At 41.4% G+C, this 19,894-nt stretch overlaps 1 protein-coding gene, 1 long non-coding RNA gene and 1 other non-coding gene across 6 annotated transcripts in view; 2 read left to right on the forward strand and 1 right to left on the reverse strand.

The window, feature by feature from the left end:
• Positions 1–1,560: 1,560 nt before the first annotated feature.
• LOC132654753 (uncharacterized) lies at positions 1,561–3,850 on the forward strand. Of its 2 annotated transcripts, none has more exons than XR_009592468.1 (4): positions 1,561–1,711; positions 3,170–3,272; positions 3,488–3,552; positions 3,738–3,850. It is a non-coding gene; the product is annotated as an uncharacterized LOC132654753 (long non-coding RNA). The 2 variants fall into 2 exon arrangements; XR_009592467.1 differs by having other exon boundaries at positions 1,624–1,802.
• Mcmdc2 (minichromosome maintenance domain containing 2) overlaps positions 3,143–19,894 on the reverse strand; it is a 31,682-nt gene continuing 14,930 nt past the window's right edge. For 2 of the 3 annotated variants that reach the window (XR_009592466.1, XR_009592465.1), the window contains 5 exons: positions 14,284–14,450; positions 12,855–13,034; positions 6,196–6,305; positions 4,720–4,931; positions 3,143–3,726 (listed from right to left, as the gene is read on the reverse strand). Coding sequence is in view for 1 of the 3 variants with exons in the window: in XM_021644443.2 (XP_021500118.1) it covers positions 4,765–4,931; positions 6,196–6,305; positions 10,724–10,866; positions 12,855–13,034; positions 14,284–14,450 (767 nt within the window). In the remaining 2 variants the exon portion in view is untranslated. Of the gene's footprint in view, positions 4,932–6,195; positions 6,306–10,723; positions 10,867–12,854; positions 13,035–14,283; positions 14,451–19,894 lie in introns of all 3 variants that reach the window. The other variant, XM_021644443.2, reaches the window with a different exon arrangement.
• Positions 3,334–3,415, forward strand: LOC132654951 (small nucleolar RNA SNORD87). The gene has a single exon (XR_009592552.1). It is a non-coding gene; the product is annotated as a small nucleolar RNA SNORD87 (small nucleolar RNA).

Genomic DNA, 19,894 nt, shown 5'->3' on the forward strand with positions numbered 1-19,894 from the left:
AACTTAGAGAGAAAAGGGCTTATTTTGGCTTACAACCCTACATCATAGTTCATCATTGAAGGAAGTCAAGGCAGGAACTGAAGCAAAAAGCATAAAAGCATATTTACTGGCTTGCTCTCCACAGCTTTCCTAGCTTGCTTTTTTATACAATCCAGGACCACCTGCTCATAGGTGGCACCATCAAAGCAGGCTGAGCCCTCCACATCAATCGTTAATCAAGAAAATGCTCCACGGACATGCCTGCAGCCAACCTGGTAGAGGCAGTTCCTCAGCTGAGGGTCCCAGGTGACTCTAGTTTGTTATCAAACTAACAAAAACTACCCAGCACACATCAAGCCCTATAACCCACCAAGCCATCTCTCCAGCTCCTTTTAAAGAAGAGGTGGCCCGATTTTTATCAGTTTACCAATTTGATTTTACTTTTGCTTGTGTATCTTTCAGACAAGATCATAAACTTTTTCTTTTTTTTTTTCCTGGAACCAAGCCCAATGTTTTGTAGCCGGGACTCAAGAATGGTGAGTGAGATAAATAAAATATGAAAGTCTAGGCCATTGACATGGCTTAGCAGATAAAGGTGTTTGCTGGGCACGCTTGCCAACTTGAGTTCCAGCCCAAGAATACATATAAAAGTAGGACAGAATCAAGTCCATATACCTGTTCTCCGGCCTCCGTGCGCGAGCACACTCATAATGCCCCCCCCAAAACTAGAAGATGAACATATTAACAAGGTGACTGGTGGCTAGTTTGATGTCATCTGACAGGACAGCACCTCAACTGAGAAACTGCTTCCATAAGATCAGGCTCTAGGCAGTCCTGTAGGGCATTTTCTTAATTAGTGATTGACGGGGGAGGGCCCAGCTCATTGTAGATGGACATACCCCTTGTCAGGTGTCCTGGGTTCTGTAAGAAAGCAAGCTGAGAAGGCGTGAGATACGTCAGTAAGCAGCACCCCTCCATGGTCTCTGCCCTGCTTGAGCTCATCTTGCCTTCCTGCAATGACGAGCAGTGATGTGGAAGGGTCATGCAAATAAACCCTTTCCAGGTTGAGCAACAGTAACCCTAAGACAGTAGGGACTACTTAAGAAAAATTCTATTACTACTCAAAACCAAACTAGTTAACAGCTTCTCCCTTTTTTTCTAACAACCAGTTGTGTGCCGCGCGCGGATTCTGGAACACTAACGGAGTTGCCGTAGGCAGGCGACAGCTCAGCACTGGCTGCTCTTCCAGATCCCAGCACCCGCAGAGCCGGTTGGCTCTCACGTGGCTGTAACTCCAGCTCCAGTGGGTCCCAGGCCCTCTTCTGAACTCCGTCGACGCCAGGCTCCCCTCTCAGGTGATGCACCTACACGTAAAACAAATATTAAACAACAACAAAAAAAAGTACGTGGAGCTGCTAACAGCGCCAGCTTTTAAACACTGAAGTGGGCGAGGGTGGAGAAGACCAAGCAAGCATAGTGCCAGGACCGGAAGACTGTCTTATTTTAAAGCCTTAGTCATCACTTACAAAACGAATTTGAAAGCGCTAAGGCGGGAATGCCACTGGGAGGAGGGGTGGCCGGAAGGGGCGGAGCCTAAGAGGCGCCTTAGGGTTGCGGCAAGGCCTGCCGCTTCCTTTCCCTGCAGCGCCCGGGAGCGTGAGCAGCGTGGATGGCATGGCGGGCAGCGGAGGCCCCGGGCGGCGGAACCCGGCCTGCCCTCGGCCTCATCCAGGTGCGCATCCCGTGGTCTGTCCCCCCGAGGGTGCGGGGCGAGGCTCCCTGCTGGCGGCGGCGGAACCCGGCCTGCCCTCGGCCTCATCCAGGTGCGCATCCCGCGGTCTGTCCCCCCGAGGGTGCGGGGCGAGGCTCCCTGCTGGCGGCGCCGGGCCCCGGCCGGGTACGGTGGCCCCCGTGGCCTGCTGGGCGCGGCCCGTTCCCGCTCGCTCGGGCTTTTCAATAGTCTGCAAATGCGAGCGCTTGGTTAAAAGGCCTGCGCTCAGGACGCTTCCAAGTGCGGGGAGAAGCGGCCTCTGGCGCAGCTTTAACCAGGCCTGCACCGGGCGGGGGTCCCTTTTGTGTCCCCACCGTGACCAATTTTTCCCTGGGAAATTTTATACAGGCGGAGTATTGCCTCTTAGATATTGAGACCGTCAATTTTAGGTGGTTTTAGGAGGCAGAATTTGCGCACCATATTGAAAGCCACACAGGGTGGTAATGCTGGCTATAAAAAGGTCTGCAGTGTCACGTTCTGAAGCATAATGAATACAAGAGAACGCACCACTTCAGAACCGTAAATACTGAATTTTTCTGTTAGCACTTATAAACCAGGTTACGTACTGTGGATTCCTGTTAACTCAGGCATTTCAAGACTTGAAAGCGGTCAAGGTTTCAGCCTAAAAAGTTGAATTTTATAGGCCTTCATAAGTCCTCTCCGGTAACTGGTTCAATAATTTATTCTCTTGGAGTTTTGTAGGACATGATTTGTGACCCTGCCCATGCTCTTTGCTGTTGTAATGTGCAGGTGGTGATCTGCAAAATTGCAGTTAATGTTAAAAATGATTCGCACAACAGATACACGAAAGGGGTTTATTGGGTGGAGATGGAGAGACATGAAGGTGGAGGGGGGCCGCCCCACAGAGAAAGGGGAGGGAATAGGAGAGCTCAAAAGAGGAAGATGCTTCTGCATGATGTCATCACATGTTATTGGGCAACGAAAAGCAGGCTGCCTAAATGCTAACAGTTTAATGCATCTAACTTCACTGTACACCCCGAAACTGATGAGCAACCGTTTGGTACTCTGAATCCTTGTGTCTGAGTCAGTCCTACCACAGTGAAGGGTGTGATTGATGGGACAAGAACTCAAGCACTGCAGGAACCTGGAGTTAGCAGAAGCCTTGGGGTAGTGCTGCTTACTGGTGGTTCTTAATAGGACCCACGTGGGGTATTTTTCAGCCCAGTGGTGGCACCACCCACAATGGTCTGGGCCCTCTCCTCACCAATTGCTAATTAAGAAAGGACCCTGAAGGGTTGCCCACAGCCCAGTCTTATGGAGACATTTTCACAGTTGAGGCTTTCTCCTCTCCAGTGACTAGCATGGGTCAAGATGACATAAAATCAGCCAGCAGACTCATACAAGGTGCTAAAACAGAAGTACAAATGAGAGTTCACAGTCAAATGTTTAATTTTTTAGGTGCAACAACTGTCTCTCTTGAAGGTACTTGAATAACTTTTCTGAAAACTTGTCATGGAAAGTGACTGAACAAGTTACCAGGACCACAGTTGCCAGTAACAAGGTATGAATTGTGTGTGCCATGGTTTGATTAACACAGGACCTGTTCTTGCAATGGTGTAATGGCTGGCACATGATGACTTAAGTTTTTGCCGTTTACCCAGCTGAGGGTTTCTTTGAAGAAATAATCTTGACTGAGATGCCAGCAATGTATAAATTAGTTCATATTACTGAAATGTGATGAAATTGTTGAAATGGTGTATTGTTTGTTCTGTCCAGCATGTAGGTGGCGGGAGATGAATATCCAACTTGAGTATCTTCGGTTTGAAAACACGTTGTTTTGGGTAAGTTTGCTCAGGCAGTCATCTATCCTGATTGAGCAGTCTTTGATAACACTCAGATTGGAGCCAACCCCTTCTGTTTACTTGGCATTCCTTTGAAGACCATGAGGATGAATCCCTGGGCTTAGTTTCTGAGATGGAAGAAAATGATTCTGTGGGCTTCTAACTGCCTTTTTTCTTTTGGGAAGGTGCAGCACATTTTGGAATGTAAAATGAAGAATTGGTCAAGAAACCGTGAACAGAGAAGCAAATGATGAAAATTAGTTAAACAAGTTATATAGAAATAAACAATTCTAAGTGCTCTGGTGGTAATTTCTTTAAAATGCATGTCATTCTCATAGTAAAAGTTCTCACCCTTCATAAGCCCAGATTTCTTTGTCAGTACAAGCAATCCTGGTTGCTAGTAGATAGCTGAAAATACACTGTAGGGAGGAAAGTGTCTACGTGATCTATCTATGATCACTTAACTCTAAAACTGGATTTCCTCTTGAGGTGAGACTCCGCTAAATCTTTTAGCTGGTTGAGTAACTGGGTTTAGTGAACAGCATAAACACAGCAACATTCTGGTGACTAGGCATTTGAAGCCTTAGTAAGGGCTGGGGGAGGAGTTCCTTAATTGGCCCAAAGCTCTGGGTTTGATCCCCAGCTGGTAAGAATTGTTTAGCTTTCCCTTAGAGACCTAGACTACACACATCAGGCCTTAATTTCTACTCTTATAACTTGCTGTTCACAGCCAGGACCTAAAAACACCAAAAGTCAGGTGTACCAGCTAATTGGAGGCGGGAAGGTCACCTCCCAGGAGTTTGGTCTTATAAAGCAATAGGCCCATAGTGCACATGGTAAAATATAGAAAGGCCTTTACATTAGATACTTAGGCACATTTAAATTGCAGAGATTTAAACTCATCAGCTTGGTAAATGAACAAGCTTAAACTGGTATATTTGTGGTAAAGTATTGCTGATTGGTGCAATGAACAGAACTTTTTCACACTTGCCATGTTCTCAACTGTGTATTTTTGATACACAGGTAGCCAGGAATTTTTGATGTGAAGCTTGGTAATGTTTAAAGACAGTTTTGTTTTAGATGTTTGGGTTATTTATATATTTGTAGTTAAAAGCCACATTTCATACTCCTAATGACATTCTAATAGGTAACCTTGAGATTACGCACATCTGAAGCATTCTTCCAGTCGTGAAAAAGCTTTCCTTAAATTGCTTATTCATCACTAGAAAAGATGGTCGTCCCAGGTCCATATGTGGCAATGAACTGCTGCAGCTGCTGTTGGCACTGAGTGAGGTAGAGATCTCTTCGCTCTAAATAGTCTTCGTTATATAGTTCAAATGGAAATAATGCATTGGGAGCGACACAAAATGCAGTGGCCCCTAAATGAACAAATACAGCATGAGACTTAAAAACCAAATTTGCAAATACATTTCAACAAAAGTAAAGGTTCTGAACTAGTTTCATTCTAAGTTTTATTAGTCATTTTTGAAGCATGCTCTTTTAAAAATGATCCCTTGGTCTTTTAACTTGCCTTCCATTATATTCTTCACTTCTCCTTTCCCTCACATTTATTTAATCTTGCTTGTCTTTTGTTTTTCTTTGCTTGCCTCCTACTCTTTATTCCACTGTTTTGTTTTGTTTTCTTTACAATTTTTGGGGAAGAGGCAGTGTGAGGATAGGAGTGTGGGGAGGGGAGTAGGGAAGAGGATTTGTAAGGATAATTATGAATAACATGAAAAATAACATAAGGAAATCTATCATTTAAAAACTAATAAAAATATTTAGGGAGCTTTTTAACTGCTTTAAGAGTTAAAAAACCAAACATTTAGTGGAAATTCCTCAACTAAAGGGATTAAAGAAAAATCTCTTTTTACTTCCTTTAAATCATTTCTATTAATCATTAATCTCTATAACCTACTTCATAAAATTTGCAATCTGTCTCCTTTGGAAAGGACACACAAGAATTTGCAGATAATTATTTACAAGGTCCTGGGGCTTGAAGCATCCATGGACCTAGGCTGAGAATGCTTGGGTTAGTCCAGTATCTGAAGGAATGGCACAGTGGTTAAGAATGCTTGCTGGGACTTAGATGGCCCAGAGGTTAAGAGCACTGGTTACTGAGTTCAGTTCCCAGCAACCACAGGGTGGCTCACTACCATCTAGAATGAGATCTGGTGACCTAGAGTGCAGGTGTACATGCAGACAGAGCACTGTATACATAATGAATCAATAAATGTTCTTTGCTTTAAAGAATGCTTGTTGATTTTCTAGAGGACTCAGAACTGTTGGAGGCGGAGGTTTGAGGATGGCAAGTCAAAGGTGAGCCTGGGCCCTGAGGTGAGGCTTAGGCTCACAAAAAAACCCAAGTTAGAAATGGTGCATAATCAAGGTGTTTATTAACAGATGTGTCACACAGCTGGAATTCCCAGTGCTTAGAGGCTGAGGTGGTACGATTTTGAATTCATAGCTAGCCTGGGCTACATGATGAGACTGTGTCTCAAACAAAACAGTAGAAGTTCAAATTCAAGTAAGACATATCCATATCCAATAACAATAAAGATTGAAAATTTTGAAGTGTTTAAAATGCATGTAATAATTTAATAAACTAAGATTATTTAGGGATTATTACTAACAGTGAATTACCGTATTTCAATGTGAGAGATAGCTCAAACAATAAGGCTGCAATGAGTACATCTTCTTTGAGCACTTTGTTCCTTAAATTCAGTCTAGCATGAGCTTCAGATAAAGAAACTCTAAAAAAAAAAAATAACACAGGTTAATAAAGACATATCAATATTACAAAAAAACATACTTAAAAGAGGAACAAATCAGGATATGATATGAGCCATGTGTTTAAGGTCTGCATACTTGTTTTTTCCTTTTAAGCTATTTGTTTCCCACCAACTTAAATCGGGCCAGAAGAAGCAAGTATCCTGACTTGTCAAAAGCAAAAAGTAACAAAAAAAGGCTTCTACTTACCATTCCACATCCCCTGCCCCAAGTTTCACTCCAGAAAATGTACAGAAGGGGAAACAAACCTAACTAAACATCTCTTATCTGAGGTCTCCATGGAACCTTAAAGTTCAAAATTCTTGTTACATAAGCAAATTCTGTCCACAGCAGTCTGAACTCATTACCTTCTCTCCTTTGAACATAAACTACTCCTCACCTGCTTCCATGAATAATTTACTTCCTTAAACATGTAAACTGCTTTTTACCTGAAATAGCAGCTTTCAGCTTTCATCAGGCAGGTGTGAGGTTCTGGGGTTTTTGGTTGGTTGGTTGGTGGGTTTGGTTTTTGAGACAGGGTTTCTCTGTGTAGTCCTGGCTGTCCTGGACTCACCTTGTAGACCAGGTTGGCCTTGAACTCAGATCCTCCAGCCTCTGCCTCCCAAGGGATTACAGGCGTGCACCTCTGCACCTGACTCAGTGTGAAGTTCTTAAATGACTGCTGGACACTTGACATTCAGGAAACTGGTTAAGTCTGTCGAGTTTACTGACTGGGTGATTTTGGCATAAATTGACTTTGAGTGTGAGTGTGTGAAATTAGGATAAAACTGTAATATGCAGATTTTATATAAATCTGGGCAGAAATTAGTGTCACTAGTTTCCACCCACTGGTCTTGTTCTATCTGCTGGAACTAGACATCAACATGTGACAACTCTTTAAAACTCAGTTACTTAGTTACACAGCTGGCCCTTAGTTTCTTTTGGTAAATATTCCTAGTAGCTGTCATGGCTTAAAGGCCAGTAGTGTGGCTCAAAGGTAGGAGGCCCTGGGTTCCAGTCTAAGCAACACACAGGCATGTACCCGCAAACACACACACTACGTCACGAAACATAATTTCTTTGTTGTTTGTTTTTTGTGTGGTTTGGTTTTTGAAACAAGGTCTTTCTATGTAGCCTCCTTAGAACTTGCTACAAGGTTGGCATTGAACTTAAGAGAGCCACCTGCCTCTTCCTTCTGAGTGCCTAGATTAAAGGTATATGCCACCACATCTGACAAAACAAACTTCACTTCCTCAATATTCTAGCTATTTCTCTCATGACCAGATGTGGTTAATCTTTACAATATAGTATTGTATGTCATTTGACTGTCAAGAGTGGAGGTAAGGTAGAATTATCGTTTTCTTGCTCTTAATACATGTTCTATAAATACAAGTTAATCTCAAAATGTCAGTTTACATGTTTGTTCACAGTAATCATGAATGGAGTGAAATCTCATGCCTTTCTCATATTAAGTAGCAGTGCCCTCTCCCCACACATCCACACTTGTACTAGGAAGCTTGGGAACCCAATTGGAGACTTTACATTTATTCTATAAACCTTTTTCTTGCAAGATGAAGATCATAATTGAAATTTGTGGAAGTCTCTCAATGTGGCTTATAACATTTGATTATTGCAACCCCATAGTCCTCATTCATAATGCTGAAAACTAATATGTGTGGAACCTTCATAAAAGGAGAAGTGAATATTCTATAGAAGAGAAGAAAACTGAAGACCAGTGAGTCTCCTGGGTAGTAAGTGTTCTTTTACCTTGCTCATCCATAAACCTCATATCCACTCTCAGTGTTTGTCCATACCCTATGACAAGGAGTTATATTAAAATTAACTCTGCCTGATTGGGGGGTCAAAATGATTACATATATAACACGAGGTTATGTAAGTTTAAGTAGAGAGTATCGACTACCACAGATAAAAATCAACATGAGATAGTAGAACTTTCAAAGTTGATGCAGCGTAGTTTTGCCAGGCATGGTGGTGCACACCTGTTAGCCCAACACTTGGGGAGGCAGAGGCAGGTGGATTGTTGTGAGGCTAGTCTGGCTTACAAAACAAGTCCAGGACAGCCAAGGTTACACAGAGAAACCCTGTCGTGAAAGACCTAAAATAAATAAACAAATAAATAAGGTTTACTTTGGCTTGCCTTTTGCATCGTCAGTTTTATTTAAATAATCATATAGTTGAGGACAGTAATTAAACAGATCTATCTTAGACCCATGCTTGGGTGCTTTCTGGTCATTTTATTTTATTTTATATTGTAGAGATAACAAGATATTCCATGTCTTTGTTTGTTAGGTTATTTTACTCTTAATCTTACTTTATAATCTGAGATTGTATTTTATAATATCAAATGGAATAATGGCCTCTAAGTGGAGGAATATAAACTTTGATAGAGTCACATCATAATGTCACATATCACAGCACAGTGACACTGTCGTGCTGTTAAATAGAACTAGGTAATTCTCTGCTCTGTGCATATAATTCCATTGGGAAAACTGAATATATCTATTATCAACATAAAGTATATTTGTGTGCTTATATACGTATATATGTATATACTGACTTAAGAATACAATACTTAAATGGGCTAGAGAGATACCTCAGTAAGTAAGTCTCCCACAAGCATGGAGACCTAAGTTCAGTCCCCAGCACCACATAAAAAGCCGTGCAGCTGTGGGAGCCTGCATGGCAGTGCTAAGCAATAGAGACAGGAGGATCCCAAGAGCTTGCTCAACAGCTAGTCTGGTCCAGCAAGTGAGCTCCAAGTTCAGAGTCTGTTTTTAAAAAATAAGGCAGAGAGTCACTGAGGAAGACACCTGACATCAACTATTGGCCTTCTTGCCCCCGCCATGTACCCACAGATATGTACACACACACAAAAACCCAACATGTACACACAAACATTTATATACACATATACATGCCTAGGGAAATAATTCAGTGGATAAACTGCTTGCTGTATAAATACACATACCTGCATTCAATTCCCAGAACCAATGTAAAAAGCTGCAGCTGGTGATACCTGACTGTAATTCCAAACAGTGGAGAGACAGGCAGCTCCCTGGCCAGCCAGCTTAGTCTGCTTGGTGAGCTACAGGCCAGGGAAAGATCCTGTCTCAAAAACAAGGTGGATGGTATCTGAAGAATGACTCCTGGGGTTGACCCCTGGCTTCTTCATGCCTGAGCACACCTCACACATGTTCATATATTAATAAGTGTCCACATATATATGATGGTACTCAATGTCTGTCTATCTGTTTATCTGTCTGTCTATCTATTCTGTCTATTTATCTACCTTTATATCTTTATTTTGATCAGGTATAGGCTGGCCATGACTCACTATAAAGCTGAGGATAACCTTGAACTTTTGATACTATTGCTTCTACTTCCTTAGTTTTTTCTTTGTTTTTGTTTTTGAGACAGGGTTTCTCTGTAGCCTTGGTTGTTCTAGACTCACTTTTTAGACCAGGGTGACCTTGAAGTCACTGCTGTAGGCCTGTCTCTGCCTCCCTTGTTGGTATTAAAGGGGTGTGTCACCACGCCTGGCTTCAAAGAGAATTATTTATTATTTATTTTATTTTACTCTATGGAGTCAGGGTTTCTCTGTGTAGCTTTGGTTGTCTTGGAACTCACTCTGTAAACCAGTTACCCAGTGCGGTGGCACACACTTGTAATCCCAGCACTTAGGGAGGCAAAAGCCAATATATGTGAGTTTGAGGGTCACAAAGCCAACTCCAGGACAGCCAAGGCTACATAGAGAAACTGTCTCAAAAAATAAAAAATAAAAACAAACAGACAAACAAAAAAGCATTACTCATTTTATATTAAAGTACTGTAAAGTACAAGGAACAGGGCTGGGAAAAGGGCTCAGCGGTAGGGCGCTTCCTTGCATACTGAAGTCTTGTGTTCAGTCCTTAACACTAACTAAGCTAAACACATAGACGTGCAAGGAACAATGTAGGGTCTCTATTGGGGAAGAAGAGTGGAGGAGCTGGAGGGGAGGGAATGGAAGTGGATTGGCTGCAAACACATTCTATGCACATACGAATATTAAATAAATTACTTAATAGGAAAGTTTCTTTAGGCCCAAGGATAACATACTTGGGACACAAACAACCACATTAAAACGCAATCATTTGCATTAAAATTGTATTTTTCTCAGATATATCTCATACAGAGAAGCCAAAAAATAATTCAGGGAAAAGAATTATTAGTAGTGCAAATGACTTAGAAATATAACAAAGGAAATCATTAAGTCATCTTAAATTCTTCTGAAACAAAGTAAATAATCAGCCAACCATAAATCAAACAGAGAAACAAATATAAAAAGACAAGTTAATTAAATTCATATCTAAAAGTCAGTTTTGGCCTTAAGTTAAATACCTACAAGTATTTTAATGCAGATGCTGACAACTTTGATCCATGTACAGAATCTGTTCTGACTCTGCGACTTGCTAGATAATAGCCATGAATCATTCTTTCTGCCTCCAAGCTGAATTCCATATTCAAATTCTTTGCAAAAGCCAGTAGCTAAGTTAAAAATATAAAAAAATTAAAAGAGATGTAATTTTATTATGGACTCATTATAATTCCAAAGTGTACTGGCATCTGATTTTTAAAATTTCCATAATTTTTACATCAAACTTAAGTCAATATTTGGGCCATTTCCTAGCCACTGAGCATTTTAAGTCTTTGCCTTCTGCTTGTGACAAATATGAAAGTTTCCCTAGAAGAGCCTCTCTCACAGTGCAGAAGTGCACTCTGCACCGGAACTGAACGACTAGTTGATTTTTTGTGCTTCCGGTGAGATGAAGACTCACCTCTCCCAGAAGCTCCTCACCCAGTGCCAGGTTTAAAGGCATGTGCTACCACTGCCCATGCCACCACTGCCCATGCCACCACTGCCCTTAGCTAGACACTTGCAGTTAGTGAGGAGGTACCGTATTAGCTGCAATAAAAGTGAGTCCTGATTGTTTGGGGAGATCTGAGCAGAGGATAATTTTTTTTAATCAGACATAATTTGTATTTATTTATTTAATGTAGATGAGTGCTCTATCTGCATGTACACCTGCAGGCCAGAAGAGGGCATCAGATCCCAGTATAGATGGTTGTGAGCCTCCATGTGTTTGCTGAAAATTGAACTCAGGAGCTCTGGTAGAATAAACAGTGCTTCTCCACATACCCAGTCCTCAACGAATTTTATGCTCTTTGCTTTGTGTGGCAAATAGATTTTCCATGTTTACTATTTCATGTACCTAATAAAATTCACAATTGTTCTCTTCTATCTGAGCATCAAAGGCTTTTTTCAAACTGTTAAAGCTCTGAAATTCCATAAGACTTTTTGCTCCAGGCAAACTCCATATTCTCATAGCTTCCCAAATATATTGATTTCTACACCTATGTCTTTGCTTTTATGGTTATTTCTGCTTAAACAGGTATTATAGCAAGCCATAAAACATTTTACATTTCTCTCTCTCTCTCTTTTTATTTTTTTTATTTTTGTTTGTTTGTTTTTGTTTTTCAAGACATTCACTGGGTAGGCCAGGCTAACCTTGAACCCAGAGTGATCGGCTTACCTCTGCCTCCAGAGTGCTCGGATTAAAGGGGTGTGCCACCACTGCCTGGCATATTTTTACCATTTCTTAATGTCCAGCTAAATTCTCATCTCTTTAAAGTTCTCTTGCATTCTGTACTCATATTCTTATTTCTGAATGCCATATGTATTTAGTGATAGCAACACTCAGCTCAGCACTTAAGTTGCCCCTACATGTTTCCTGTATCTTGTTTCCTCTCAATTAAATAGACTACTTGAAAAGGAAATCGAATAGTCAGAAAATGTGAATAACTGTGCTCACATGGCTTAGCTTAATTGTCTACAGAAATATTCTTTTTTAATATATTGGTCTTTTTAAAGCTATGGATATTTAGATAATAATAGAAATAATATACTTAACATTTTTATACTGAAGTTTTCTTATACACCTGTTATTTTTTCTGTACAATGTACTTAAAATGTTAAAAATCTGGAAGCAAGCTGGTATGAAAGAATACCAGCTAAGCATGGTAGCAAATGCCTGTAATCTTAGCCCTTTAAGTTAGAAGCAGAAGGATCAAAGCTGTTCTTGGCCACCATAGTGAGTTCTAAGCCAGCCTGGGCTACATGAACCCTTGTCTCAAAGTAAACAAAACAAAACCAACTTGATAAAATCCTAGAAGAAAAAAAATAGTGCCAAAATAAACTTGTCTTTAAATTAAGAAATGGGGCTGGTGAGTCAAGGCACTTGTTGCTAAGCCTGACAAGCTGAGTTGATCCCTGCAAGTCACAGGGTAGGAGAGAACTGAATTGTACAAAGTTATTCTTTGACCTTTATGTGTACACTGTGTCCATACACATGCAAAATGTGTGCGCACACACCTACACACCACACAAACAAACGAACAAATGTAAAGATAAAAAAAATAAATGATTGAGAAACAATGAAATAGGCCTTCTGGGTAAGCATTATCTCTACCTTTACCTTTTCAAAGTCTTCAGTTGTGAACTGTTTGGAGGCTAAATACAGCAGGCCCTCAGGATCCATCGCTTTCTTTAAAGTATGCTGCACAGTAAGGAGAAGTGGGTGGCAAGGAGATGACTCATTGCAGTTAATCAACAATCCAAATGCCTCTGCAAGGTGAGCTGGAATCAAACTGCAGTCCTACATCAAACACAAAGGCAGGGCAAACTGTGAGCTAACTAACTGGAAATAGTCAAATACAAATCCAACTTTATAATAGTTCACTTCTCTAGTGATTATGTCAGTATTAACTACAGCTTAAATTCATTTCTGGAAAAATGTGAAACTTGTGGAATGCAATTTTTGTTTTTTCAAGACAGTGTCTCTCTACATTGCCCTGGCTGTCCTGGAGTTTGGTCTGGAACTCATAGAGATCCTCCTGCCTCTGCCTTCCAAGTGCTGTGATTAAAGGTATTTCCCCTGACCCCACTTCTCACCCCTTGCTGGAATGCAACATTTTAAGAAAGTTCTTATCAAGTATTTATTGTATAATATTTAGTAAAGCCTGCCAGGGTTCAGGAATACTTCCGTCAGTAAGGAGCTAGCTGTATGAGGAAGAAGTACTGAATTTTATCCCCTAGAGCCCAGTCAGAAAGGCTTGGTGCTACAAAAGGTGCCTGTAATCGCAGTGGGATGGGGGTGAGGGTGGGGGGCAGAGACAGAAAGATCCCTTGGGTTTACTGGCTAGACAGTCTAGAAAAATTGGAGAGTTCCAGAAACAGACTCTCTCAAAAAACTGGTAGACTGCAATTGATGAAGACATCTGAGTTGACCTTGATCACAAACACATATGCATGCACACACACACACACACACACAGCTTCTCAACTATTTGGATAGAAATTTTTACTGACTAGACATCTGATTTGCACGACTGAAAATTTAGAGGTATGATGTAGCTCAGACAAAACAAAAACAACTGGACCATTATTCAGTTGTAATGCCTGAAAAGGTATATAAATGCAAGAACGTTTTTCTGGATATAATAGTGCGGGTCTGCACCCCAGCTCAGCACTCAGCAGGATGACTAGTTGGAGGCCAGTCTGGGCCATCTAATGAGTTACAATATAACCTTGGCTATATGGTGAAGCCTTACCTAAAAAATGAGGAAGAAGAAGAAAAAGGAGAAAAAGAAGCAAGAGGTTGGAAGGGGAGAATATGAAAACAGACTAACAGTTCTCTGAGAAAAACTTAAAAGCATTTTGTCTCTGTGTGTGTGTGTGTGTGTGTGTGTGTGTGTGTGTGTATGTGTGTGACAGCCTAGGATGGCCTCAAACATATAGCTGAGAATAACCTTGAATTCTAATCCTCCTGCTTCCATGTCTCAAGTTCTAGAATTACAGATGGCCTCTTAACAATATTCTAACAATAAAAAGGTCAGAGTGCTTACCATCTGACCAATCAGAGTACTGGTTTTCTGCAAATTTTTCCTTGAAGGTGAATCCATATCAACAAAAGACCAAAAGCTGCACTGAATGGGAAAAGTCATTTGCTGATCAATATCATCCCCAAACTTCTTTCCTGGGATGAACACTGAAATGCTTCTGCTCTCCAAAACTGCATCAGAAGACATAATCCATGTGTAAAAGATGCTGCACATCTGGACAGTTTTATTGTCAACCTTTTAAATTTTTTTTATTCTAGTAGATACCCTATGTAGCTACAAGTTAATAACATATCATCATATGAAATTATACTAAAACAGATAATGATGTCACAAGTAAATCTGATTGCTTGAAAAGATATTGCTAAAATCAGAACAACTACCACAAAAGAAAAGAATGTCTGTGTGTGCTATTGGTTTGAGAATCACAAGCTGAAACTGTGGCTGGGCATCTGGGTGGGACAGGTGGAGGACGAGGAATTCACACAGTCGGGCTTTCATTGACCCAGGCTGGCCTCAGACTCACCAATAGCTCAGGATAATTTGGAACTTTCTGATCCTCCTTCCCCCCCCCCCAAGTGTTGGGATTACAGGTTTATCCACCGTGCATAGCGCATGCAGTGCTTGGGATAGCTTTGTGCACACGAGGCACACCCCCAGCTCAGGAATGTCCTTTATATGCTAAACGAATGAGGCCAAGCAGTCCGATCATGAGAGAATGTCAGAAGACAAAGGTAATGTGATCTATGACTGAGGGAAAAGGCATTTCAATTCAGGATGTTGAAAACCAAAGCCCTCTTCCACTTAAAACCCAAAGAAACAGTAAAACAGTAAGTAGAAATAGCCTGCCCACATTTTCATCTTTCCTTCACACTTTATTACATTCAATATAGGGATTTAATCTTTCTTTTGATTTTTTTTTTTTTTTGAAACAGGATAGCCCTGGGTATCATGGACTCAATTTGTAGACCAGGCTGGCCTCAAACTCACAGAGATCCCCCTGATTCTGCCTCCAGAATGCTAGGATCAAAGGCATGCGCCATCATGCCCAGCTGAATTTAATCTTATTCTTAGGATTTTAACTCACAAATGGATTTAAAAATTAATCTTTCCCTGGGCATGTCCAAGACAGCCAAGGCAGATAAACCCTGTCTCAAAAAGCAAATAAAATACATAAAAAGTAAAGTTAATCTTGTAATTCATTGAGCAGGCTTTTGTATTCACATGTTAGACTTCTGTCACTATAGAACAATACCTGATACAAGCAACTTCAAGAAAAGGCTAGTTAGGCTGTGCTTCTACAGGTTTTAATCCATCATGGTGGGAGGACATGACAGAACAACAGCTCTGTCACGGTAGTCAAGAAACACAGAGAGAAGGCTGTGCTCTTTAGCTCCAGTAAAAAGTGACACACACACACACACGTTGTTGTTGTTGTTTTTTAAGACAAGGTTTGTCTGTGTATCCCTGGCTATCTTGGAACTCACTCTGTAGACCAGGCTGGCCTAAGAGATCCACCTGCCTCTGTCTCCAGAGTGCTGGGCTTAAAGGCGTGTACTATCTCTGCCCAGCTTGGATTGTAAATATTTAACCTTATAGAAATTGCCCAAGCAGTTTTCACAATGCTTTACTATTTGCTACTCCCTCCAACAATACAAGAGAACTCAAAGGTTCTACATCCTCAAAGTTTTTCTTACCAATTGTTTAAATTGCCATTTTGGTAGGTAGGACTGGTTACTCGAGCCCAATGTAAAGCAAACATATAGTACGTTGTTAAAAAGCAGGAAAAATACTTCTATTAAAAGTATCAGTATAAAGACTCTAACTAGCAGTGTTTTCAAAGCAAAGATTCATGACCAAACCTTTGGCAGAGTACAGGGAATCATAAGAAAGAAGGGGAGTTAGTCTGATGGGGAAAGGATAGGAGCTCCACAAGGACCAAATATATCTGGGCACAGGGTCTTTTCTGAGACTGACATTCAACCAAGGACCATGTATGGATATAACCTAGAACCTCCACTCAGATGTAGCCTGTGGTAGCTCAGTAACCAATTGGTTTCCCAAAGTGAGGGGAACAGGGACTATTTCTAACAGGAACTCGATGACTGGCTCTTTGGTCTCCCCACCCCCGAAGGGAGGAGCAGTCCTGTTAGGCCACAGGACTAGGCAGCCAGTCCTGAAGATACCTGATAAAACAGGATCAGATGAATGGGGAGGAGGTCCCCCCCATCAGTGGACTTGGAAAGGGGCACGGTGGAGATGAGGGAGGGAGGGACTGGGAGGGAATGAGGGATCGGGACACGGCTGGGATACAGAGTTAATAAAATGTAACTGATAAAAAAAAAAAAAAAGTATCAGTATGGGTCTGGAGAGATGGCTCAGTGGTTAAGAGCATTGACTGCTCTTTCAGAGGTCCTGAGTTCAATTCCCAGTAACCACATGGTGGCTCAGGACCATTTGTAATGGAATCTGATTCCCTCTTCTGGTGTGTGTGAAAACAGCATTCATATACATAAAATAAATAAATCTTAAAAAATATCAATATGAACAGTCTTACCTTTAAATGTATTTTATATATAAGCTTATATTTATTCTATGAAATAGGCTGTTCCATAAAAGTAGGAAGCAAATTGAGCATGAAGAAGAACCTCTTTCTCAGTCAGGGATGGTAAGGAATATGAACTGCCATCATGGTAAGAGCTGGGAAGGAGTTGGACTGCAGTTCATAAACAATGAATGAGATGCCACTGGGCATTAAAGTGAGAGCAGACTGTGTCATCAAGGTGGCACAGAGACTGAAATGCTCGAAGAAGAAGGTGAAGGTGGCAGGCCACTGTTGACAGGCATGGGTATGTCTCACTGAGCCTCCCTTCAATCTATGACTTCAAAGAAAAAGCTATTTTAAAAAATTCCTTTTGTGTGTGGTGCTGGGAACCAAACCTAGGGTTTTCTGGGTAAGCACCCTCTCAATTATGTTATCCCCCAGCCTAAATTTAAAGATGGCAACAGCTGGGTTTGAACCCAATTTCTAGGCTCTTCTGGAGTAGGTGCCTGTGAAAGGGTTAGGTTAACTTTGTAACCTATATGTCTTCTAAAGCCTATAGTTTTGAGTTTTAGGTCCAGGTTAAGCTAAAGCCTCTTAGTACCTTTCCAGAGAGTGAAGGAATGTGACCCTATCTGTGAGGACAGATATAAAAAAAAGGACAAGCAAGCAATGACCTTCACTCAGCAAAAGAAGGACCAGACCCTTGTCCTTGAGATAGCGTTTCTTAGCAACGAACCTAGACTTCTTCTGAGTAGCTTTAGACCTCCAGCCAAAAGTCCGCAGCCCCTAATCTTCAAGGATGAGCTAACCACCCCCACCTTAAATTGCAACTGCATCCACACTTGGCAGGACTGGCCAAGCTTGAGCACCTAAGACTAACCAATTATCTTACTTTATAGCTTCCTCATCCAATCCTAAGTTGCCAAAACTGCAACTTCAAATTTCCCAAAATTTTTCTTTTAAAAACCTAAAGGCTTTTGTCTCCCGGTGCCACTCTTTGCTGACTGGCAGGGGTGACCCCATTGTGCAATGGTTAATAAACCTCTTGCTTTTGCAACGAGTCTTGGTCTAGGGGAGTTTCTGGGAAGGGCGCGATCTTGAACTCCTGAGCTGTGAGACCCCAGGTTTTACACCTGTCCCTGCCCTCTATCTCCTTGTGGGCTTTATTTTCATTCCCCCGATGAGCAATGATGCTCAGCAGTCATACATGTCAAGCATGCACTCTACTGCTGAGCCCAAGATGTTCTGTTTTTTAAACTTTTGACTTAGGGAAACTTCCTCTATTCTGAACATACCCCATATATCTTAGTTCCTGGTCTATTGCCGTAAAGGGACACCATAAGCCAGGCAGCTCATAGAAGAAAGCACTTAATTGGGGGCTTCCTTACAGTTTCAGGTCAGTCCATGATCATGGCTGGGTGAAGAGTGGCAGGCAGGCATTCTGCTGGAGCAGTAAGCTGAGAGCTTACAGCCTGATTCCCAGGCAGAGAGGGGGTAGAGTATATGAAAAGTCCACCTCCAGTGAGACACCTCCTCCGACAAAACTATACTTCCTAATCCTTTCTACATAGTTTACCAACCAGGGACCAAACGTCCAATGTATGAGCCTTTGGAGGCCATTCTCATTCAAGCCACCACATTCACACATACACACAAGTAAGTAAATGGAAAGGAACATAGAAAGTTGCTGTGCATACACAGCTCTCTCTGCTTTCTGACTATGGATGCAAAGTGACGTGCTGCCTTGAACTGCCATCATTCTTTCCCTGACAAGATGGACTGTACTCTGAAACTGTGAGCCCAGACAAACCCTTCCTTCCTACTCTGCTTTCATTAACTATTTTGTTGCAGCAACAGGACAAGTAACTAATACCCGTTGTCAAAGTAATACTATTTTGTAGCAGGCTGCTACTTAGCTGTTCTGTATACTGACAGTAAGTCACTTTGCCCGTGGTCTGACAGTGTTCACTGAAACCTTTAAAATTCCAGTAAGGACAGGACCAAGTGCTCCCAAAGACACATTTCCTCCCTAGGTCTGATGTGCCCCTGTCCTGTGTGAAGCACTTCCTAAATTCAGAGCTTTATAAAACAGGGGCTAGAGAAGAGATTTTGGGGAGTTACAGTTGCTCCCTGGAAGCTTTCAAATATTCTGTCAGTGACCTCTAACTAATCCATTTACTTATCAAGCTGGACTCTTTGGTATGCTGGCATTGTCCAATATGCAGATAGGCATCTCTTTTATGCCTTTCCAGAAAATTTACACAGTGATTCACTCTAATTAAGTATTACCTATCTCAGGTATGCTATCCTGGTCCAGTATTCAAAACTAATCAATGAGGAACTGGAGGGATGGCTCAGTGGTTAAGAGCACTGGCTGCTCTTTCAGAACACCTAGGTTTGATTCCCAGAACCACCATGATGGCTCACAACTGTCTGCAAATCCAGTTCCAGGGACCCAGTGTCCTCTTCTGGCTTGCGGGAGTACCAGGCACACACGTGGTGAACAGATATACATACATGAAAAACATTCACACTCAAAATAAAATAGCAAAACCCAAAGTAAAATCAATGTAAACTATAAAAAAATCACATAATCAAATTAATAGATATAAGAAAAAAGATTTGACAAAATCCTGTACTGATTCATAATAAAACATCTTGGCAGAGTGGGAATAGAAGGAAATCTTTTGTTTTGTTTTACTTTATTTTATGTATATTGGTGTTTTGCTTTTATGTATGTCTGTGTGAGGTGTCAGATTCCCTGGAACCGGAGTTGTAGACAGTTGTGAGCTGCCATCTGGGTCCTGGGATAGAACCTGGGTCCTCTGGAAGAGCAGCCGGTGCTCTTAACCATTGAGCCATCTCTCCAGCCTGAAGGAAATCTTTTCATCGTGGGTTTTAAAATTAAATCAACAACAAAAACCCCAGCTAGCATTACACTTAATGGTGAGCAATCTGAAGATTGGAACAACTATTTTCCACATTGTGCCAAAAGAGTTAGATAATGCAATAAGACAAAAAAAGAGACAAAATTGGCACAAAATAAAGTCATGTATTAGAACCTAGAGTAAA

This window comes from Meriones unguiculatus, chromosome 6, assembly GCF_030254825.1.
Source record: "Meriones unguiculatus strain TT.TT164.6M chromosome 6, Bangor_MerUng_6.1, whole genome shotgun sequence".
NCBI classification, from domain to species: domain Eukaryota; kingdom Metazoa; phylum Chordata; class Mammalia; order Rodentia; family Muridae; genus Meriones; species Meriones unguiculatus.